Genomic DNA, 26,211 nt, shown 5'->3' with positions numbered 1-26,211 from the left:
TTTTTAATTAAAATAATTATTTTTATATACTCTCTGGGAAAATATTTTTCTTTCTGTTCATTTTTCTTATTTCTCATTTGTTCTGATCCTTTGTTTTGATTTGTTTGCAAATTAAAATAGTTAAATATTGGTCATTCTTATTACTGCCATGGACGATTAGAATCAAGTGTATAATCTTATATGCGTCTGATTTTTCTTGAATACTTTCTTTTACTCAGCCGTCTTTTTCTTTCTCTCTCTCTCTCTCTCTCTCTCTCTCTTTGCTTAAATATCACATCGCTTATATTTAGGCAATATTTTTTGTTATTTTTTCACCATAAAAACAACAACAAAAAAAAACAAACAGGTTTTTCTTTCTCCCCGGGCATCATTTCTCCGCTGAACAACTGTTAAACATGTATGTCCATAAAACCTTATTAAAATGCCTCGAGTTTCTTTTGAGAGAAATGAATTAATCAAACTACTCACTGAATCGTTGCTTTCCATAAAGCACACATATTAATTTTACGCTTCATAGCTTTCCTGGAAATGTTTCCAAGATTATTGTTTATGTCCATAATCCTTTTTTGGCATCTATAATACGATTCTACCACTATCTTATATATTTACTATACGTAGTATCTTTTAATTCAATTCTTGGAACAACCTAATAGCTATTCATCTGCAATGTCAACTATTTTTCCGATCCATCCATTAGCTGATCACCTCTAAAACGTTTTTTTTTTAAGATTTCCATAAATAAAGTTGGTCATTACAACTAACTAAGTGTAAATGATAAATGTTAAAGAAATTAAAATTTAATAAAATGAGTGGTAGTCGGTGTTTATCTTGCTGTTTCAAACTCCTACATGACAGATCATTCTGGCAGCTCTACTTCCCAGATTCTTAAGGCTAGCACTAATTCTTCCTATTAGCAATTGTATTTTATACTTATTATGGTGTTCCTTATCTAATTAACTGCTTCATAATAAATAAATCTAAATCGGAATTTTTAAAATATCTTACTCAATATAATACTTTTCTTATATTCGTTCTCTGCTTTGTTAATTGTCGCTTTTTTATTCTGAGTCTATCGGGAAATTTTCAGATGAAATGATTCACATGACAGTAATATTGCCGTGAATCACCTGGCAGGTGCTTCAGAAATTTCCTTTAGTACAGTTCGATAAAGACATCACCTCATATTACTGTAATTTGTCACCTAAACAAATGACGAATAGGCAAGGGTTTTTCTTTACAGTTAGAACACATTCAACCTGCATCCAAAAATAGCTTATTTCATCCAAAATCAAATTTAATAAGCTATTCCATCATCTGCAATTGCTCCTTGATGCTATTTCTCTTTTTATATTTCTAATATTTTGAATTTGCTTGCCAAGTTTTATTGATTCAAAACTCTTCAAAGGCAATATGACTCATCTGTAGTGTGACACAACAGGGAAACCGGGGCATATTTTTAAAAATAGCATCTACCAATTTAATTCATCGATTCATCTCAATTGAATTGTCATTTTGGATGAAAAAAAAACTTAGAATTTATTTTTAAATTAAGGAATTAATAAAAACATAATAATCATAAAAATTCTTGACATGTACCCTCAGCGAGAAGGTGTACGGGATATTACGATAATACTGCATGAAAAAGTCACATCATTGCTAACTTCCTATGGACAATTTTTTTCCAAATTAATCTATTATCTAAAATAAATGAATGAACAAGTAAATGAAGCCATGTTTAAGCGTATATGATGAGTTAAGTATAAAATAATAAAACTAAATACTTTTATAAAATAATAAAACAATATAAAACTAATTTTTAATTATTATTATAATTTAACCATCAAAATGAACAGAAATTGAAGAAATAAATGGCAAAATATTTAAATAAACGACTAGTCCAGTATATACAAGTTTTTTCGATAAACTCTCATATGCAACATATCTTGTGCCTCCAGGTGGCGCAGACTGAATTGTATATACCAGTAAATTATGATAAAATATTTACATGTTATATAATCACAAAAAATTCAAAACCTAGTGTTTAGCGGAAGTATTATGGTGATTTCAGAGAAATTCTTAATTATGATAATTATAAAAACAGTAGAAATTCGTCAGCATACTATTCCATCGATCTGATATTTTAAATCAACAGTATCATATGATGTCTGAAGCCATTGAAAAACAGCTAGGCTTAACAAATTGCAGATGCGCGATGAAAATGTTCAAGTGCAGTCTGATATTACGTTTATTTGTCACAGTATTTCCAAGGTATTCTCAGTATTCTGAGCTTTAATCAATAAGCTAAAAATAACCTCGCTGTTTTGAGACCATGGTAAAAATTTCCCGATTACGACACTGACGCATTATCTTCATTACACGGCGACCTCTAGTAGCGGAAATAGTTTTCTTTTATTTTTTTGGTCCTCGAAGCCAGTTGGAATAAATACCGTTGATAAAAGCATGATAGCGATTATGTAGATTTTGATTTCATAAGAGAAAATCATTCGGATTAAAAAAAAAATTAATTAATTGAATAAATTAGACAGTAGCGGTAAATATTTATATTCTGTTTAACATGGAAATAAATGATTTACATATAAAATAAAATTTGAGGAAATAAATGCTTATTTATTTTATTGTCAGTTTTCTCGTGATATGTTATTGATATAATGATGTAAGGATCATTCTTTCGTTGTATCACACTTTTTTTCTTTTGGAAAGTTGTGATCCTTTCCAATTTGCTTTTTAATATGCCTTTAAAATTCTGAGTTAAATTTATTTATATTTTTGTAACTTCAACAATTATGCATGCAACTTTTTTAAAAAAAAGCGTTTGACATTTTTTTCAATCATTTTCAGTATTTTAAAAATATTTTAAAGCGCTATGCTTTTAATCTGAAATTTTCAGTTCATTTTTATTTTATAAGATGTTTCTTTTATTTCTTTGTGAGACATGATACCATTATACCCTTCCTCGGCTTAGACTATCACCTTTTATCAAGATCCCTCCACGTATTGCATTTAATGGTAGTAACACCATTCATTAGCATAACTAAAGTTGCGATTTTTTTTTTTTGTATTATGTACAGTAGATAGGTTTTGTTTTTCGCCATGAAAACAGTCCAACTGAAACATTATTATTTTGCTCTGGTTTCAGCTAAGACAGTCAGTCGGCTAAGTCCCAAAATGTTGGCCCAAATTCATTTGCTTCAATATTAGGTCAGTAGCCGCCATAACTGAACCCTTTTTCTACCAAATTATTGCCAATAAAAAGTGAATTACAACGGGAGAATATATAAAATTTATTTTCAATCTTCAGTCAAGGATTAGCTGAAGATTAAAAAATCTAAATTATTATAATTTTGAATCGTTTTGGGAATAAAAATGGTCCAATTATAGTGAGAAAAAAAGAGGGGGGGTATAATTTCAAATTTTTTACTAAAAAATATAGTTCTACTCCATTTTAAAAAAATTTTTTTTTTGAAATCGTAACAGATATTACTGCATCGAAATGTATCTTCCAATGAAGATAAACACAATATGCACTATACATTGCGGCAGCAAACTTATTATAACTGTTTACAATCATCATTATTATCATTATCATTGGTTCTTACAAGTTCTCTTAGAGCCCATTTCTGACCAAGTATTTGAATGTAAATTACTAATGTTCTTCTGGACGGTTTAAGGTATGAAAAACTTAAATTTCTGGGAGAAAAAATCCTGCCACTTTTGTATGAAACCTGCTGAAAATCTCTTATAAAGATTCTTCGCGTAGTAGACGGAATTCAAACCCATCTTTCTATCCAAAAGAAAGATCTGGGTGGATACCGAATGCGTTACGGATGCTTCTTGTTTACAAACGAGTTAAATTTTCGATTTTCCCTTGTTTTCGTGACAATATCAGAATTTCTATATTGTCTATAACCAAGTTATGTTATTCGAAGGGCTCTTATCGAGTTGTAGTACTTTCGAAAAGAATTCAATGAGTATGTCAAAAATGATGTTTTTCTTCAACTTCCATCTGTTTTTTTTTTTTTTTTTGGCTTATGAAGTGTAGACAATATATTTCTACCTCGAATTGTAACCAAAGGAAGACACATTTTTATAGTGATCCTAAATATTATTTTCTTTAAAAAATCATCCATCCATCCTTTAATCAATCATCCATTCACAGAAGACATTTGCTATGACTATTAAAGAAGCATTGGTTCAGTGACTAGTAATATATTTGTTTCTCTCTTAGGTAGATATAATCGCGCGTGATCCGGTGGAAGTAGAGCAAAAAATTTATACGCATTTAAGTTGTCTATTATTGGAGTATGGACTATTTTATGTTAGATATAATATTTTTAACTTTTCTAGTCGTTTTAAAATGCAGAAAAGAGGAACATTAACCAACCAAACTGTATGTACGGAGGGAGGGTATTGTATATAAAAATCCTTCGTCTGAAAGTATGAGACCAATATCAAAATAAAAAAATAAGCTACATTAGATATAATCACTAAATTTAGAAGCTTCCTCATTTACTTTTTTTTAAAATCTGATATTCGATGTTATTTGTCAATTACAGCGTTCATTTAAGAAGAAAAGATCGGTAAGCCTATCAGTGGACTGGAAAGTAGATGAGTCTTCGTAGGCATGCTTTAAGGGAAGAGAACAACAGTAAAAGATTTAAATTTAGTAAGGGGAAAACATGAAAGTAGAGGAGTTGAAGGGAATAATATATAGCGTCCTGTTAACTAATAATACGGAAGCTAATTCCCAGATAAGTGTCATCATCAACACAAAGAAAAGGTATGACACGAGCATTGCGTGAGATATTTAACAAACAAACAATTAAGGTGTGGATTACGAATCTTTGTTATCGTTGGAGATGTAGATGGTTCACTGCTCCTCATATAAGCCCGAATCGTGAATGGTTCTCAGATAATGCCATAGAGATCTTTTAGGTAAAATCCCTTCAAGAAAGCGAAGAGAATTTGAGAGGTTTTCAGCTAAGGATGAGTTTTAAAGTCTCATAAGGAAATCTCTCTCTCTCTCTCTCTCTCTCTCTCTCTCTCTCTCTCTCTCTCTCTCTCTCTCTCTCTCTCTCTCCTGAAAAGAGTCTGTCTCCCACAAAATAGGAGAATCACTCAGAGAATACACACCAATGAATAGACATAAAGCACGAGTCCTATAACCTCAGTTGCTTCTTAATAACTGTTACCAAATCTCTTCCCCAAGATCCAGACTAATTGAGTAAGATATACAAAAATAAATCTAAAAATTTCCATCTTAGTCATTTTTGGTTCGGAGAGTAGTTAACTCAGAATTGAACAAATACTCATTTCCAAGTCAAAATCATAATAATGTTTGGCATTATGATTTCACATGTTTACATTTCACTGATTAATCACTAGAATAATCAATACAATTTAAGTAAATTACAAAGAATTCCCATGGTTATAATATCTATTAACTAACAACAGTCTATTGTTTAACTAGATAAAATCACTGAAGAAACAGATACTCAACTCAACGATCTTCCATCACTTTCATTCATCGGACAAGACAGAAAAGGTGTTCATCTGGGATCTAGAGACCATGACGGAAGGAAAACATGCACGTGTGAACCTCCTGAGCCTCCTGATGGTGGCTGGGGATGGGTAGTTGTGGCAGCATCTTTTTTATGCAATATGATAGTCGATGGTATTGCCTACAGCTACGGTATCTTTTTCGTGGAGTATCTTCGCTATTTTCAAGCTCCAAAGAGCAAAACAGCATGGATTGGTTCCTTGTTATCAGGATGCTACCTCAGTTCAGGTTAGTGATAACTGTATCTATTATTAAATGTCTGATATTTTGTGATACGCATCCGTCTCTGAACGCTCTGGGAAGAGACCAAGGAATGTCTGAAACCAGTTAAAAATTTACAAAAATATTTATGCTAGAAAACGTAAGTTGATCTTAATGGAGTATTAAAGGGGGGGGGGGGGAATAAAAGTAAAGAAAAAAAGAAAATGCAACTTCGGCCTATAACTTCTCCATGATAACAATGATATCCAATTATTATTATTGATCAACTGATCAAAGTTGGAATAGCCATATAAACTACCTACACACCAAACTTAGGATAATAGCAAGCAAACTATACCAATTAAAAGACATAGCCCCGACAAACATAAAAATACTAATCTATAAAGCATTATGTGAAAACATTTTAAGATACGCAATCACATCATATGCATTCTGTGCAGACTACAGACTTAACAGGTTACAATGGTTGCAGGATAAAATGGTAAAACTGATTCTGGGAACACACTTATGCAGGCAGCACGGACACAACACAAAATATTTAAGGTGAAACACTTATGCCACTACACAGTCATGTTAAAACATTACTACCACCCAACCTATAGAGTAACCAGAACAACATATCAGAAAACGAGACCACAGTCAACAAACTACATAACATTTAAGTACAACAATCATTACGGCAAAGCCACCCGAAACTTCTTCATACCTGACATGATAAACAAACTGCCGTTCGACGACAGAAACCTAGGAACATGTAGAGAGCTGAAACAGGCGCTATATAAATATTATAGCGAGAATGAAAATTAGAGAAATTTCTCTTGCTCTCTCTCTCTCTCTCTCTGTCCCCCCCCCCCACAAAACCTATGACAAACCCCTCTCAAAAAACATTACTACAAGGATACAAACAAACACACCAAGTTCAAATCCAACCCTACTTGCAAAAATAAAAAGTTGAACTGTGTAATAGCAGTTGAAGTCTTCCCAGCACGTACAAACAAACAGTAAAATCAACACCTGGCTTGCGACCAGTATAGAAACATAACCACGAAACCACCGCCATCTATTATCTTCCTCAGATAAGCTCTGCAAAGCTTCGAGGAAGAAATCAGAAGTGCCTTCCAAATAAAGAATATAATACATTTATACAGAAAAGAAAGAAAAATCTGCACGAATTTCATTGTTACAAAAAAAAAAAAAAAACAGAATTAAACCTGTTGTAAATATGTAATATTATGTGTTGTAAGTATGTAATCATAATTTTAATAATAAAAAAGGATTGAATTTAAAAAATTTAATCATTGTATGTAACCTATGTAATCAAATGCATGTAATGTAAAGTAATGTACGAATCATATGGAATCTTCCCCTAAAAAGCAAATTTCAAAAAGTAAAATCCATTCACAAGAACATGTATGTATCATATGTAATCAAATGTATGTATGTATGTACGCAATGTATGTATCACATGTAATTTAAATATTTAATCATAAATTTTAATTAAAAAATTATTATTATTATTATTATTGTTATTATTTTTTTTTAAATGACATTTTTTATTAACTTGCAAGTATCTGTTATTCACAATGTAATGTATTATAAATATTATATATATATATATATATATATATATATATATATATATATATATATATATATATATATATATATATATATATATATATATATATATAATTATTATTGTATCTATGTATGTAATTTATCTGAGACATAATAAAATGTTAAAAAAATTATTATTATTATTATTATTATTATTACTCTATTTTTACTAACCAGTTTAGAGTACTGTGGTGATAATGGCTCGATTTATCTGATCAATGAATTCAATGTTCCCTTTATCTTTCCGCATTTGATTAGAAATTGATCAAGGTCATATTATGGAGGTGGAATGAAAGGAATTGCCTCCTATTTTATTTTATTTCATTGTTATTGTTGCTGCAAATGAGGTCTTATTAATGCCTTATAAAGTGGGACAATCACTTCCTTATCTCTGCTTGTCAGTGTGTTCCTCAATAACCATGTAATCTGATGTGAAGTTTTGGCAACCTCTGCAATATGCTCTCGAAACTTAAGTCCTCTGTCCACAATAACTCCCAAGTCTCTAACCTCATCAATCTCCTGCAGTTCAGTTCTATCAATATAATAAACGGCACGTGATCTCATCCTTCCGAAGTGCATCACCTTACACTTGGCCACATTAAACTGGCAGCCATTTAGTTTAGCCCAAACCGTCAGCCTATTTAAGTCATCCTGTAAAATATTCACATCATCTGAATTAAATGTCGCTCTTCCCAGTTTTGCATCATCAGCAAACAAGTGGATATCTCCTTTCAAACTATTCCCAATATCGTTGATGTACAAATTAAATAACAGAGGACCAAGCACTGAGCCCTGAGGCACACCACTAGTCACCTGCCTTCTAATGCACTCCGCTCCACCATAAACCACTTTTTGATAACTATCCATTAGCCACCCTCTAATCCAAATCACTAGTCTCGGATCCATAATCATTTGTTCCAATTTATGCAACCGAGTTCCATGTGGAATATTGTCAAATGCCTTTGCAAAGTCCAAGAAGATCACTGAAAAACGATTTCCTTTATCCAACTCCATTGTTACTTCATTATAGAATGTGAGCAAATTGCTAAGGCAAGATCTCCCCTTCACAAAACCATGTTGCCCCTTATAAAGTATCATATTGTTGTAAACCCAGTCCTGAATTCTAATTTTTATCAATTTCTCCAGAACCTTAACCACCACTCCCGATATACTGATTGGTCTATAATTTGCTACCTCAGTCCTGGAGTTCCCCCCTTATGTAGTGGAATAATTTTCCCCCTCTTTCCACTCAATTGGGACTTTACCAGAACTGAGGCTTAAATTAAACAGCCAAGTTAGAGGAGGTGCTAATTCTCTTGCGCATTCCCTTAAAACATGGGCCGATATGCCATCTAATCCAATGGTAGTGTTAGCATTAAGTTTCTGCAATATACTAAGCACCTCAAATTCTTCTATACTAGACTCTCATCAATCAATGACATATTCGGCACTGCAATATCACAACCAAGATGGTACACTATTGCAAAATGATCACTAAGCAACTCCTCCTTTTACTTGCCACATAGCAAAAGAACTCCTTAGGATTTGTTTTGGACTCATCAGCTTGCTTCCTCTCATAATTAGCCTTGGTCTTCCTTACTATGCAGGTTACCCTTCTTGCCTGTATCTTGTACTGCTCATGGGAATGCTCATCACCTTTTTCTTTATACTTATACCACAACTTTCTCTTTATCTGCAACTCTCGCTTAATAATATTATTCATCCATCTTACTCCTACCTGATTCCTCCTCCTCCTGACTCTGGGAATACAGTCAGATACAGCTTTCATTAAATACTCCTTGAGAATCTCCCACGCACCATCAACATCTCTCCCCTTAAAATTCTCATGCCATAGCACTTTTGAAAGCTGACTTCTCAGCTTGTCATAAGCACCAGAGCCTTGTAATTCCACATATACCCCTTCTTAACAGAATATTCAGCACATAATACAATTTCCCAAGTCAAGATCACATGATCACTTTCCCCAAGTGGAGACAGTGTATCTAAATTACTTACTGATATGTTCTCCGATGCTAACTGATTTGGTCCAATCAGTAGACACTGCTTCATTTTTGTAGATCCTTTCAAATAATATTTTTAATGGTTCCAAAAGTTGTTCCTTTCCTGCTTTTAAGAATTTTTTGTGTATCTGATCAATCCCAGATGCTTTCTTAGTTTTAAGTTTATCTATGCTGTGTGCTATGATTTCTTTGGTAAAGATATTTGTTTCATCTTCCATTTCAGTGGCTGGGATAATAATATCCCGAGAGCTGTTTTTATTATATAATTTTTTTCATAAATAAATATTTAAATAAATTTAAATAAAATTTTAAATAATTACATAATTTATATAATTATTTCGTTCCTAGTTTTTTTTTTCTTTCAATTTCTACATTTCCTTTTTTTTTTTTTCTTTCTTTTGATTTTATTGCAAATTCGATATCACAACTTATGTGCATAGCCTTACAAATTCTAAATGTTTAAAGAAAGAGCCTATTATTTTTATTTATTATTACTTTGATAGAGGCTATACACAATTTATGTGCATAGCCTCTAAAATCCTCTAAATATTTCGAGAAGGCGCCTATTATTTTTATAGTGCAATGTATATAATGTATTTGTAACATAAGACGTTCGTATGTAATGAAAGAATAGTAGGTGGATAAGTTTTTTTTTTTTTCGTAAAATTTATTAGTTTGCTTACGAAGAAAAAAAAGCTCCATCTTCTCGTATTTGCATATTCGTAAACAACCTCAAGCATTTCAATTTTAGACTTAAAAAAATATATTAAAAAAAACTTGTTTAATTACAAAAGTTTCTTTGAGCAACTGTTGAAACCTAACACTGTTTATTTTTCCTAGCAACCAAATTTAACGAGCCATATTGTTTGGTAACCATGACAACTGCTAGTTTTATATTTAGAATATTAATGAACCGAGTTAAAATATTGGCCGGGTTCTGCTGAATACGCCTGTAAATATTAGGAAAGCAAAGAAGATTAATGGTCGTGAGTGGAACAGGTGTTCGTTTTGATTCCCCAGGCTCCTTTTCCTAATGTGGTCTTCTATAATCTACTCACGCTATCACAGCTTCAATGGGGCAAATGACTCGGAAGGGCTCATCTGTGTGACCATCTAGGTCCGAGGCTATCAGTTCAGTGAGCGTTTTGGCTTCCATCGTTGATTTTCTGTTCGCTTGAACGTAGCTTCCTTGCTCTAGTTGTGTAACGTGTCCTTCACATAGACCCCTGACAGCGTTCGTTTTTTCCCAGCGACCGGCACGTACGCCACTGTAGCGTGGGGCTTGTTACCATTTTGATAAGCGATGTTTGGTTAGCATCGCGTTACAGATGTATGACCTGAATGCATCTAAAATGGCATCTGTCCTTGTCTCACCACGCTGAAGAAAACACATTTGAGTGATGACGCAAGCTGGGGGGGGGGAAGAAACTCAAGGTACTTCGACCACGCTTCGATGTGTCGGTGTTCATTAGTGTTAAAGGAAGTTGCTAGTAAATTCAGGTGTCGGTTGTTGCTAAACGACGCGAGTCTGTGTGTGTATGTGTGTGTGTGTGTGTGTGTGTGTGACACATGCTCAGACTATTTAGCGAGACAAATTGTGCCACACGTGAGCATGGAATGTGGCAACCCACCCCTCTTCTGGATGTTACAGTTTTTACAAGTTCCTTTCCTGTCTTCGTCCGATTTCTTATTTTTAACTTTGTCCTGCTTGTGCTTTTTGGGGAAGACATGTTAGAATGCCTTGTAGCAGCTCTAGGAGTCAAAATTCGATAGACGCAAGAAACTATTTGAAAGAATTAAGAGTGGAACTCCAAGTTTGCTTTCTACCAATACAAAATGCATTTAAAATATCTTAGATTATTTGGCATCGAATATTGACTTTTTTTTTTTTTAAAACATTAAAGAAGTAATTCTACGTTCTAATTTAAAAGAGATTATCATTGTTTTTTTTTTTTTTTAGACCACGACGTTAATTATCTTATATTGTCATTTAAAGGAGAGACAATCATCTCCTATAAAACAAGTTCTGAAGCGAAGAGAAATCAAATAATATTGCAACCAAAGATTCGACATCATCTCAAGTAGGAAATAATAGTTTTGAGTATAATCTCAAGACCTCAAAGTAGATCCTGAAGCAGAATTAAGTTCATGTCATGCATGCATATCCATTCTACTGTAATCAGTAGATGTCAAGATAGCGATGGATCCACAATAGAAATAACAACAGAAAAGCTCAGCGTGTTTTATAATTGCAAAATCATTGTAACGAAAAATCGAAGCGAATCTATCTATCTAATTTATGATGATATATAAATCAGGCAGTGATATAATAAAAAAAAAACAAAAAAACTAGCAATGTTGAGAAATTTCAATCTACAAGAATGCCTGAGCACATTGGAATCTTGTTTCCAATTAGGAGCTCGAGTAGAAAAGTACCAATCATTTGGCTGCTTCCTAGTCCCAACCTTACACGCTCAGATTTTTCCCTCCCAAAAGAGTTAAGTAAAGGACTAAGTGTGCACATCACAAGTGTTAAAAGACATTACACACGCTATATCTATGGTTATTCCCAAAGTGTCGGAGCTTGTGCTGAACTTATTCACCAATAATAAAAGTCTTTACGATGCCGACATCCATTTGTATGATTTGTTACTGCACTATTTACATTTTTTTTTCGATAAATATCTGCATTTAAAATCCGTATTATTTATACATTCATGTATTACCTTTAAAAAAAAATTAAATAAATAAAAACTTGTATTATTATTATTGGTACACTGATCGTGGGTTATAGGAGAAAGTAGGACAATGTTTCTCAACGTTTCCTACAACGTAAAATATAGCTTCTTCCTTATCCTCCCTTCTTATACCATCAAATTTAGTATATCGCTTCCTTTTACTCACACGGTGGCCCCAAACTGCTCGGACTTCCGCATTGTGAGGTTTTGCCTTAACTAAACCGAATGAATTCGAAGCACGAAATTCGGTATTCTATATAGTTCTATTATCACAGCATAAAAAAAGAAATAGATGTTTTTTTTTCTTCATCTCCTTCCAAGCTCTGGAGACTCTCACTGTCGAATTTTGTGTTATGATACTGGACTGCTTATCATGAATTAAAGCAACGTAATGATTTCGTAAACTCTCTAAAGCCAACATTTCTTGACCACAGTTTTCATTAGTATCTTATATAATATCCGCGTGAGTTTAAATTGAAGTGCCTCCTGCACTTCTGAATACTATTTTTTATTTATTTCGGAGTTATAATTGCAACATAGGCTGTTCCTCTGACCATGCAAAATAATTCGAGTCAGCACAGGGAAGATTCCACATGAGTGGAAAGAATGCACGAGAATCCGTTGGCACAAGGGTCGTGCAAAGGCTGACGTGTCTAACTATCGACCTGTCGATATCTCTGGGATGGTGGTTAAGATTTTGATTAAGAGTTCGTATACAGAAATGGGTTGGCAGAGAATCTCTACTTTGCAATGAACAGCGTGAGTTTACTAAAAAAGATCATGTTTGAGCAACTTACTCATATTCTGTTGCATAAACTGGAAAAATGGGATTGGATTATAAAATACTGGCGAGGACAAGAGAGTAGACTGCTGACAGATATCAAAAAGTGATATACGGGGGTGCGAGACTGTGCTAGATTTAAGGTGACCATGGTGTACCACACACAGCAATCTTCAGTCCAATGTTATTTAATTTTTATATGAATGACACGTGCAGCCGTTTGTTGATGATGATGCAAAGATAGGCAGGGTAATCAGGAATGCTGCTGATATGCAGTACTTGCAGCATGATTTCGACATGCTTTGAATTGTGTGCATATGAAAATGGCTATCAATTCAATCCTAGTAAATATAAAGTTATGTAGTTTAATGTAATGAGATATCCAATGGCATATAATTTTGAAAGGATTATGTTAGAAGAAACTAACCAGACTAGGGATCTTGGAGGTTTAGTAGATAGAAAATTGAAATTTAGGGGGCCATATAGCAAAGATTACAAATACAACTCAGAGGATAATTGCATTGCTGAAACGAATCTTGAGGTAATACTGTAATAACCACGTAAGGATAAGAAAGTCATTGTGCCTCTTTATAAGGCTTTGCTCAGATGTCACTTGGATCACTGTGTACTTGAGATGGCTAAAAGTTACAAGCGTTCTAGAAGGGTTTGGTTAGATTTTTTTTTTTTTTTTTTTATGGCGTAAAGACATCAAACGTCATACTGAGCTAGGACATAGCAGTACATATGGTAATTGGTTAGTAGGACAATCACAAACATCCATGCCCTTGGTGGGGTTCGAATCCACAGCCTCTTGGCTGGATACGCTAATCTCTCGGCCAACCAGGTGCAAAACTGAATGTTGATGTAAAATTTTATGCTCATTTTGGGAAATCGCCAGTGGAATGTTCTGAAATGATGGAAAAGAAAATACAAGAATATTATCCAACTCATTTTCAGTTTAATCCAAAAGTTTAATATTTTAAATAAAACAAACAGACACTACGATAATGAAGTTTAGAATTTTGGTGTAGATGAAGGCACACATAAGAAGAGACGGCTATGACTCGGACTGGGTATAAAAGCATTCGTACGTATAATACAATATATTTTAAGCTAAAGAAGGAATCAGTACTGTAGGTATTAGATTATTTTCTATGTAGCACTACGCTACTACTCTAGGATATCTGTTCTCGTAATGCTTTGCCAGTATATCAACGATGCCCTTTAACTGGAAAGGCCTGGGTTCGAATCTCGCCTAAGATGCAAGGTACTTCTACAAGAGCTTTTCAACTGAAGTTGAGTAGCCTATGTTATATGGAGGTGGAAGGGTTTCACCCCTCCCTCCGAAGTTATATTCACAGAGCAAAAACAATTTGCGGACAAATAGACATAAGACAACCTTATCCTACTAAATTGAGGTGATGGAACTGGATAACTGGCAGCTTATAGAGCTTAAAGGCCTGGGAAGACCAAAAAAGGATGCTCTAATTCACCATTCAATAAAATGTATAGTTCAGTCAACTGACATAGATGGCAGAATAGGCGATAGTTCACCACATGAATAATAGATGGCGCCAGGTGGTTTGGGACACCATTTATGGAAAATTTCACAATTTTGTATTAATTGTGCACAATACCGCTTGACCAAATAGACAGAAACACGGCAATGCGTTTTTGATGGATCCTTTTTATTTTCGTTTCTTTTCTTTTTGACTTTTGTATTATGAAGAAAGCATTAGTGCGAATCAAACGTTATTTTCTCTTTCTTTTGATAGACCTTCATGCATATATTTAATCCTCTTAGTTAGGCACGTTTTCTTTTTAACAATCTTTTGTTTTTGAATTTTCTTCTTTGAATCCCCTCAGACACCATAACTGCATAAGTGGACACAAGGCAATTACTGTGACTGACTGAACGCATTATTTAGCTCTTTCAATTTGTTTTTGTTATTTTTTAAACTTAAAGAGTCGTAGATTCGAGGTTTAATTAATTTAGTTTTATGTTTCATGTTCCCCGCCGATATTAATCCCGCAAATTCATTCCAGCTTAATCTCACTAGTTTTTTGTTTATTTGTTTGTTTGGAATAGGCAACTTAAATACAAGACAGACTTAGAATAAAGAGTATAAAAGAATTTCGTATCACAGTCTAACTTAATGAGAAATTCGAACTTTTTCAATAATAACAGTATTTCCAAATGCAGTACTTAATTTTATTATTATTAGATCAATATTTTGGGGCACAAAACAACTTCTTAATTTAATTTTTGACAGCTATATACAAATGTCAAATATTTGTATACAAACACAGACAAGGAAGGTGACGTTATAAAGCATAATTCCCTTTTAAAAAACAGGTAATAAAGTTCCTGTCGCCCACTCAACGTGCCACGAGCCTTTTGCATGAAGGGGAAAACCCACTAATTTATATCAATCATCAAGTGGATTATTTGCTTTGTAACACATCGAATCGTTTCTTTTTCTTCTTTTTAATAATCTTTGTTTTTGAATTTTCTTCTTTGAATCCCCTCAGGCACCATAAAATACTTCTTATGGAGTTTTTGCAAAGTCGATGATGCTTAAATATTAATCTTCCTAAAGTTTAGAAAATGATTCTTTACAAATAAACAACTCGCCCTATAAAAATATGACCCCCCCCCTCCAGTTTAACTCAGCATAAAATGAGATGACAGAAACCGTAAACAACATTCAATTTCGAGATGACTGTTTTTCTCGTTTCTTTCTCCTCTCTCTCTCTCTCTCTCTTTTTTTTAAAGTAAATGTAAATCATTATTTAAATTGGTTTTTGAGAGAACTGATTTTTTTTTTTTTTTTTTTTTTTTTTTTTTTTTTTTTTTTGTACAGAATGAAATGCATTTATTCCGTAAATTATGCACGGTTCAAGTCATTTTCAGTTAGATGTTTACCCAAATATTTATTGCCAACCGGTTGTTTACAGTATAAACGGCTATGTGTAGGATTACAAATAATACTCTCGTTTCCTTTTATTTTTTTTTTAATATTATCCATCTATGTATATTAGTTCATGTTATTCCTCGCTAACACAGCTGCAGTGAAAAATATCTCAACCACACTCCGTGGATAACTTCCATTTCCAAGCCAAGGTACAAAGGAACACATGAGGCAAAAGATCACTGCTCTCAAATCTCAAATATCACATACTTTGTGCACTCAAAGCATTAAAACCATTTCATCAAAAAAAGTTCCCTAATAAACACGTGTCATTCTGCTTTCGAAATAAATTAAATCTACGCAATGAACCCTTCCATCCCTGAGTGCTGACAGAATGGCTTACCGAGAATAAATTATGGGTTCAAAGAAGTGAGGAGCATCCTGAGAACTATCATCAAATGCGTCGCTTTCATCTCGATGATGATCGCTGCAGTTTTTTTTTTTTTTTTCATTGGTTTATCTGACTCTGGTATTCATTGTATAGCTATGAGAGATTTTTTTTGCCTGCGACTTCATAAAGAACTTTTTTTTTTTTTTGTGAATCGTTTTTTTATCCCCCCCCCCCATAAGTTCTATAATCGAGATCCCAAGCACGCCATTTTTGCGCAGCTTCACCTATAATTTGCTCTTTTATTGTTAACTCCTTCTTCTAATATTTCTGAAGATATAATGCACCTCAACTTAACAGGAATCAGGCGTTCCTGGGGGTACCTCCGTAGTGTAATCGGCGCACAAACGTCCTACCTAATTGGAAAGGTCGTATTCGAAACCTGTCTAGAATACAGGAAAATTGTATAAGTGCTTTTCAAAAGATAAGATTAGCTGCTCTCAAACGCATGCAACAGAGTTTTGGGTTCCTGGAATATCACTTTTTCAAACAAATCTGCCTTAAAACACACCCAATTTGCATAATACACGGATCTCAAAGCCTTGTGACAGGTTGCTTTGGTGCAATTTTAATAAACAACTAACCAATCCTTCCTGAAATCGCATCGTCCATGTTTGAGGCCAGATTAAGAGACTTGTGTATCCATCGAGTCTCTTAATCTTAAACCATGCGGGGATCTTAAATTTAGGGAAATGAGTATTTATTCAAGAAAATAAGCATTTGCGATTATTATACTTGTTTTTGAGCTATTAAAATATAAAAACAAACTGAATCATATCATGTGAGTTAAGTTTGTTTCAGGTTTTTCACATCGAGATTGATCTATTGGAGTCTACTAAAATCTTTCAGCAGTTTGATCACGAGCAATTATTATTTCTTCCTAAAGATAAGGATGTTATTTTGACTCTTTACAAGGCCTTGATAAGCTCTCACTTGGACTATTGTGGGCAGGTCTGGTCTCCTGGTTTCCGTTGATTCTGATATACTGGAGAGAGTACAAAGGAGAGTGTTTAAAATGATATCAGGATTATGGAATATTGATTATGAAGACAGATTGAGAATTTGTAAACTGCAGACACTAGCAAACAAAACAGGAGAAAGAGGGATAATGTGATTGAGACCTACCTGTATGACCCTTTCAGAAGTGAAAACTTCTGAAAGGGTCATACAGGATTTCAATTGATGGAATTTTTCAATTTATGGAGGGTGGGGAAAGGGCGAGAGGTCATCCTTGGAAGCTGAGAATGAATTCTGCTGCTAAGAGGGAGAGGGCTAGATTTTTCTCTCATAGGGTGGTGCGTGATTGGAATGAATTGCCATTGGATGTTGTGAGTGCAAGCGGTGTGAATGAATTCAAGAATAAGTATGATAACTGGTGCGTGTAGTATGTGGCCTCCCTCGATGAGTCTCTGACTCCCTGGAGGTCTCTCTTAATAAAAACAATAATAATAATAATAATAATAATAATAATAATAATAATAATAATAATAATAATAATAATAATAATAATAATAATAAATGACGTTGGAAGTGAAATCTGGACAATAAAACAAAAAGACAAAACAAAGATTAACAACAGCAGAAAAGTAGTTTATGAGAAAAACTGCAAAGTATACGCTATTTGATCACAAAAGAAACGAAGAAATTATGAAAGAATTAAACCAAGAATCAGTAATAGAAAAAATTAAAAAATATAAACATAGATGGATGGAACACGTTCAAAGAATGAAAACAGAAAGATTACCAAAACAAGCCTTAAAGTACAAGCCATTAGGAAAAAGAAAACTAGGACGCCCTTTTAAATGATTGAACGATGACGTCTAAGGCCGGAACAGGCCACTCTAGGCCTAAATCCTTGATATGCATGATGATGATGATGATTAATGATGTAACCGAAAAATTAGGCTGAAAGCAAAATTTGCAAATGTGCTTTTAGTAATAATTTAAGAAAAATGTAATAATTTATGAATAACATTTGATAAATATCTAATTTTCGCCACTAAATTAATCCCACTGAAGCGAAAACTAAGGTGGATATATTTTCGGAGACATCCTGAAGACCAAATTTCATTAAAATTCATCAGTACAAAGTAGAGTATTGTTTTCTTAATTTTGAAAACCGTTTAGGTTTAGAATTCTTTTACAACGAAAAATGATAACCCGGTCATACCAAAACTAAAGTGGACTTACAATTTTTATTTATTTATTCTAAAGATATTTATAACCACGAAACGAAATTTGAATAAACCAATCCAACAAACAACTGAGGAATTGTCACATGCTCGTGTACGGACAAAACGAACCTATCACTTACTGTGCATTTCGCAAAACACAGCTACAAACTATATTCCATGATTAATTGAAGTCTGGTTAAATGCAAAACACACAATTTAAAGAGTAAATCATAAATCCAGAACACTCAATAGAACAATAAGCTTGAAACTTTTGAATAAGTCAGATTTCCATGAACTTCATAGGGCATACAATTGATAAACTGAAAAACCCATACGGTAGGGAAAGCAATAAAGCAACGGAATTCTTGTGATATCAGCACCAATATTATTTACACTTCATTACAGGAAAACGCTTGCGATTTTTTCTCCATTGTGTTGTTGTAATAGTTGATGTCGGTGGACTAGAGCTTCGGCGCGCGTGGTAGCACTGAAACGTTGCTTGATTTTTTGAAAGACTTTGGTCAGCGTCCGCCTGTTGTTAAAAGACCATCTTATAAACTCAAGGAGCTATACAAATCGTCCAGAGCAGGCTTTTACAAGCATCCATGCCCACGATGGGATTCGAACCCGCAACATGTTGATTGGAAAGAGGGAAAAGGCTTTTTCAGTTGAAGGTGAGTTGGTAGGTCTCATAGAAGGATCCATAGGGTTTCATCTTGGAATCTCGGATGTTTTATTCTGCAAAAACAAACAAACAAACAAACCGGCCAGAGAACACACACAATTCATAGATTGGTCTCGTCGTATTAGTTGCTTCCGTCGAAATTCCAATTATCCCAATCTAAGTCACTAATTCATGCTGCTCTCGCCAGACCCTGCCATCAGCATGGAACAATGAGATTCTTCGACCAAAAAACGACTTTATTCCCCCCCCACACACACATACACGCACAGTTTATATTTTAACACACTAGTCCAGGGGTTGCCAAACTTCTTTGACTGTTGACCCCTTCAAGAGTTTCTTGACTTTTTATTGACCCCCCTCTATTTTACTATTACGAAATTATAATAGGACGAGCAAAAAAGACGCTTATGTGAGTTTTTAGATTGTTTATTTTATAGTTACAGTGTTTATTGTATGTATAATGTAGTATATATTATTATATTGGCTTAACGTTAAAGGGATATGTTTTTGACGTCCTTCTTAACATTACATATTTGATAGGAGGGATAAATAATATATAAAATTTAATTTAGATAACAAAATAACAATAATACAATCTTCCTTATATACATGAAAATAAGACTTTTATTAACTTAGTATACAATTTACTAACGTGAAGGGTGTGCTTCGTGACTCTTGACAAGATTAGCAATGTTGGGTTCAAAATTAGTAAGTTTCAGCTTTAAATTGCCACGGAATTCTATATCTAGCTTATTTCTTTGTTTTGTTAAAATTAACATGTCTGAAACCAGCTTCAACCACGTACGAGCTTGGAAATGCAAGCAAAAAGGGGGTACCACTTCAGAAAGTTTTGGATATTTTTCTACAACATTTATATTCGTCCAAAAGTAACTTAAAGTCTTATTTTTAAAAAGCGTCTTAGCTTCAAGATCAACTGACAATTCAATAAATTCATCTTCTAAGTTACATTCGATATTTTCAATATCTGCAGAAAATGGGTGAATAACCCAATCCGCAATGCGCATGTTTTCAAAACCTGCAAAGCACAATTTAAAAGGATCGCTCAAATTTTGAAGATGTTTTGTGTATATTTCTAAGTCTTCATCTTTTACTTCCAATTGCCGTAGATTCACAAAGTATTGAAAATCTTTTCGTAGCAATGATGATTTAAATAAGACTATTTTAGCTTGGAAGCCTAAAAGAATCGTCCGAGCTTGAATAATCGTGACAGCTTTACCTTGTAGATGGGTGTGTACGTCATTAAATTGTAAAAATAAGTCCGCCAAGTAGAAAATATGATTCTTATTTCTCTTGGCGGACTTATTTTCAAAATTTAATGACATACAAACCCGTCTACAAGGTAAAGCTGTCACGATTATTCAAGCTCGGACTACTCAAAAACAAATTAACATCTGTAAGAAACTCTAGGGTTAAGTCGAACAACTCAACAAATCTTTGTAGACTTGCACCACTAGACAACCATCTTACTTCAGTATGCAATAGTAATTGGTTTGATACTTCATTTTTTTCACAAGTTTGGCAAACAATCGCGATTTAAGAGGATTAGCTCTAATTTGATTAATAGATCTAATACACACTCTTAGAGTAGCATGCAGTTCGTCACTGAGAGTTTTTGCCACCAAATGGTTTCGGTGCAACACAATGATGTCTTATATTTTTCTATCGACCCCCTGGCCAGAATCTACCCCCAATCGACCCCTGATCCGGAATCGACCCTTACCAATATTATATCGACCACTTTGGCGACCACTGCACTAGTCGAACCAAATCTGAAAAGATACTTTTATTCAAACGACACGTAACAAATAATATTTAAATAACACACTTGGATGTTTTCAGTCTTGGCCACAGGTTTCCTGGGGGAATATTAGAAGATATAAAATGTTTTCAATACATGCGATCCCTTAGTAATTGTCATACTTAAATAAAGCTGTGTTAATATTTATTGTTAACATTAATTCGTTTTTCACCAACATTATTCTTGAAACCTATCCCGTTCATTCAAAAGCATGGAAAATGCAATAGAAATCCTTTCACCTTGAAGGGCATTTTCAAGGTCATTTCTATTCAGGAATATTTGTATGTTGCGCCTTTCTGTCGCGTATTAAAAAAAAAAAAAAAAAAAAAAAAACAAGTTGGAACAATTATGTATCGCTATTCATTTGTAACTAATTTGCTAAAGAAAATTCTCAGAACCATAAGCAGAAGTAAAAACCTTAATGGCACGCTAAAGCACCCATACTGCCTCGGGAACAAATAATAATAAAAAAAAACATGATGGATTGCTCTCCGGTTGTGAATGGAGACTTCATCGATCTCTCTCTCCCAGGACGACCTTGAAGTAAACAATGACGCTTCAATAGATGCGTTTCGTAGGAGCCACATTGAATTTTTCGCATGGCAGACTACACAGCAGCGATTGCCTTGCCTCTGGGTTGTCATGGTGCTATCGACCTTGGATTAGTGACATAAATCACATAAGTCTTGCGACGATATATTTATAAGGTCCTAACACGCTGAACAAGGAACCGGAAAACTAAATTTTGACTCAAGGCGAGCAAGAAAACATTGTAAAACAAGATGTCGGTCACTAAAAGTCAACTTTAATAGTCAAAAGGAAATCTAGATATAACCCTTTTCGTATTACAGTAAAAGTATAATTTTTTATATTGTTTATTTACTACATATATTTTGTTTTATAATGTCAACGAGTATATTACGGTTTTTTTTTTTTTTTTTTTTTTTTTTTTTTTTTTTTTTTTTTTGCTAAGCTAATATATCCTCTGTTTTGTTTCCGGTTGGAATAAAATTAAAATACGGAACTGACATGCAGGCAGAGGCGTAGCTAGGGGGGGGGGGGGCGATCCTTCCCGGGCGGCACTTTGAACCTTTTTGAACTTTTGCAGTTAATTTTAAAATACAGTCTCGAGAACTCATTCCCAAATATTGCAATACTACTGCGAATTTTCCTCACAACTGCTGTAAGTGTTGCTAGTTGTGAGAGGAGTTTTTCTAAATAAAAATGATTAAGAATTGCCTACAGACTTTCGCCAATGTCATCGACGATTTGGCTAACAGAAAAGCAAGAAAAATAACATTTTAGAATGTTGAAATTAAAGTTTTACTTCAAAAATAAACATAGTGTTTTTAATTTATTTTCCTATACGTCGTTTTGACTTTTTGCAATGTTTTTGGTGTGTATTGAGAGGTGCGGCAAACTCAGGGATCGCCCCGGGCGGCTAAAGCTCTAGCTACACCACTGCATGCAGGTCCATCATCCATCCACTTCTTCCACCTGCGCTTGTTAAAGCTATATACTTTTAGTGAAAAATATCTAATTTAATATTTTATCTCTTCTTCTTACTCACAATCCTAATGATACCTCAGTATTAGGTGTAGTGAGGAATCTAATCACTATTTGACCTCGTTTTAATTCGCTGTTGCATGAATTAAGATGGTCAGAAATATTCAAATAAGCTAGTTGGGCATGAATAAGGGTGCAACTATATTTACAAATATCAGAGTGGTGTAGAGAGGACAGAGTCAAAGCAAGGCCGTATTCATGGATGTGCGAACTGTGCGGTGACACAGGGCCCCGCAAAGCGCAAAAAGTGAAAAAAAAAATAATTTTTTTAAATTATTATATAAATTAATATTGTAATGATTATATAAAAAATATTATTATATAGAAAAATATATGTATATAATTTTACAACCAACTATTGTTGTTATAGTAAGCGAAATAAGATCGTTATATATTGTTATATATCTAAGATATATAACAATATCGTACAACATAGTGTTATATAGGGAAAAGTGCATTTTAAAACAGGTGTTTTTAATAATTTTAAGGAGTGTTTTGATTTTAGTTTATGGTTTTATGAACAAGTAAGTAAATACACGTACTGTCATGGCAAATTTTTTTATGTGACATTACTTGCAAAACATCTTAAAAAATATATTTTGTAAACTGGTTTTAGGTTATCCGACATCAGAATTTTTCTTCAATAGCAGTTTTCAATCTATATTAGATTTATTTATTTTCTAATATTATCTATTTTAGATATATTTTTTTTATCAGGGAAGTAATTTTGTTTTAATTTATTAACTTATTTTATAATTAAATCTATCGTATTTAATTCTAGAGTATGACTAGTCGTGAGAGAGATTATTATGGAAGAAAATACCCAAGTGGACATGAAAAACGAAAGCGAAAACAAGAAAAAGAAGCGGCTGAGGAACGTCAAAGAAATTCACTGTTTAAATTTATGAAGTTGAACTCATATATTTGTTCAGATATATCAGTTGATAATGGAAGTTCTGAAATAACTGCAAACAGTTCTTCGGCTTCAACATTAATTAATAATGAGAGTTCTGAAATACTCAAAGGAAGCGGAGAACATGACGCGTTTGGTCAAACAATGAGTATTGAGGATCCTAAAACTGAGACACCAGAGGAAGGTGAACTATTTACTATTGATGATCCAGCAACATGGCCCAAAATTTTGAACAACGCAACACTAACACAAATTGTACAACGTGGTCCACCGTCTCCTCCGACTGAAAATGATTTTCCAAAAGATGACAACAAGAGGTGTTTTTCCACAGCTCACTATGTTAGGACAATTGCAAACGGAGAGAAGCAAAACAGAAGATGGCTTGTATATTCAAACTCTTCCAACTCTATTTTTTGTTTTTGTTGCAAATTATTTTCTTCTGATGATAATTTTTTATCTAATAATGGCTTTTCTGACGCGACATGTAAGTGAAAGATTAAAGTCGCACGACCGAAATCCAGTGCACATGAAATGCATGTATTCATGGACACAAGTGGAATGTAATTTAAAACATCACAATACAATTGATCAGGCAAATCAAAATGTCATAAAATTTGAAGCAGAACGGTTAAGAAATGTTTTAAGACGAACAGTAGCAGCAATTCTTTATTTATCCGAACATAATTTAGCTTTTAGAGGTAATTTTGATACTTTGTACACAGCCCATAATGGTAATTTTTTTGGAATCATAGAATGAATTGCAGAATTAGATCCAATTTTATTTTGGATCCGAACATCGCATTAAATGATTAAAGATCATTTAATGCGACGTTCGGGGGGGAGGAATTATAGGTAACAAATAAAATGCGTATCTATCACCCATTATGCAAAAAGAATTAATTGTTGATATGGGAACCAAAATTCAACAAAATATTGTAAATATGATACGACAGGCAAAGTATTCAATAATTCTCGATTGTACTCCTGATGTTAGTCATCAGCAGCAAATTTATTATTATTATTATTCCTGACACCTCCAAGGAGTCCGAAGACTCATCGCGGGAGGACACCTACAACTGTCTCGACCACTACACCGAACCTCTACTACGAATCACCTCCATCAACGCTATCTACCGCCCACCACCACAACTGGTATTCAATGTCTGTAAATTGCGCGTGTTTATGTAGGGCCGATTTGTCTGTATGCGGGATGAAAAACCAGAGTTTCCGGGAGAAAAAAAACCCTGCTACCTCCGTATGAAATCGGCTAACTCACCTTCGATTGAAAATCGTCCAGATAAAGATTCCTCCGGTCGCGACGAGAATCGAACTTAGGCCTGTTCCAATCGAAGGGCGCAATGTACCGTCATTCTTCCAATTCTTTTTCTCTGGCTCCAATCTTATTTTATACCAGCGAATAAGGCAAAAAAAAAAAAAAAAGAAAGAAAGAACAGTGATAATCTTATTAAATACAATATTTAGTAACAATAATAATCAATTGTTCATAAAGCTCAGCATTTAAAATTCTCCTTTCCCATACCAGGAATCGAACCCAGTCCTTGGTAAGATCCAGGTATCCTAACCACTCGCATATTTTATTTTCTCGAAAGCATCTATGTACATTCGGATGAACTATTTATATACATGCAATATGTACATGGCAAGCTTATTTCAGTTAACAATTTTTATTTACAACATGATAATATGCCCAATATCTATTTTCACCTGGAGTCCTGTGCAATCTTTTGGGCAGTTATTTTGCCATTTAACATCCATTGAAATATTACAATATTTTTACCTTATCTTAAAATTATAAGACATATACTTCCTCTTATGCAAATAGATATATTCATTACTATGCATATTTACATTATGTGTTTAGTTTCTATTCCATTATTTTTCCTTTCAGAGTGAGTTGTGTTGGCTTGTTTGCATGTTTTTTCTTTATGGTGGGTCTTTTATTTCCATTATTTGTAGTTTTGAATTTGTTTTCTTCATATTCTTCAGAGATAAGGCCTATCTTCCGCCATTGGTGTTTTGTTATCTTTTTTCTGTTTATTGTGTCTGTTATGATTTCATTTTGTTTGTTGAGTTTTTGCATTATATCTGGCCTGTATCTCTTCCATAAATTCTGTCACATCTGTATGTCCAGATGGAGTACATTGTCGTTATAATTATAATTGCTTCGGTTATTGTTATGTTTCCGTCCTTTAGCCAGAATAGTGTGTGTTCTGTGACCGGTTCTTTGTGTTTTATAAATTTCTGAATAGTGTTCCATATTGGAGAGGTACGGGGGCAGTATAACATTATGTGGTGGTATAGTGTTTCTGGTTCAGGGCAGAAGTAGCATTTGGCTGGGGCTTGGAGTGGAATACTTTTGTATGCGCACCATAATCTGGCAGGTAGGCAAGCGTGGTGAACCTTGTAATAAAATGTTTTTAATTTAAGGTACATAGGTAATCTGAATGCCTTTTTGAGTACATTGGATAATTTAATTTTATCTTTTTAAAACTCTCGGTGTTGTGGTGGTGGTATAACTGCTCGCGTGAGAATGATATGTGCAATTTGTGGTTTCATTTTGAGGAAATCTTTTATTGCTATATGATTATTAATGAATTTGTACCACTCCGTAACTTCAATGAACATTTTTGGTATTTTGCCATTCGATTGTGGAAGGGAACAAATTATTTGGTGGGGCATTATTCTTTGCATGTAGTGTATGATATATGCACTCCAT

At 33.7% G+C, this 26,211-nt stretch overlaps 1 protein-coding gene across 1 annotated transcript in view; it reads left to right on the top strand.

Annotated features, from left to right (window-relative positions):
* LOC150108237 (monocarboxylate transporter 12-B-like) overlaps positions 1 to 26,211 on the top strand; it is a 97,217-nt gene that overhangs the window by 21,565 nt on the left and 49,441 nt on the right. Inside the window, exon 2 of the mRNA XM_090415690.1 lies at positions 5,489 to 5,806. Within this exon, the coding sequence (XP_090271816.1) occupies positions 5,489 to 5,806 (318 nt within the window). The remainder of the gene's footprint in view (positions 1 to 5,488; positions 5,807 to 26,211) is intronic.

The sequence above is a fragment of the Typopeltis vanoorti genome, chromosome 3 (genome assembly GCF_054136105.1).
Source record: "Typopeltis vanoorti isolate ZY-2024b chromosome 3, IOZ_Tvanoo_1.0, whole genome shotgun sequence".
Classification (NCBI taxonomy): Eukaryota; Metazoa; Arthropoda; class Arachnida; order Uropygi; family Thelyphonidae; genus Typopeltis; species Typopeltis vanoorti.
Note: the sequence above shows the minus strand (reverse complement) of the source record. Positions and strands in the feature narration are given on the sequence as shown.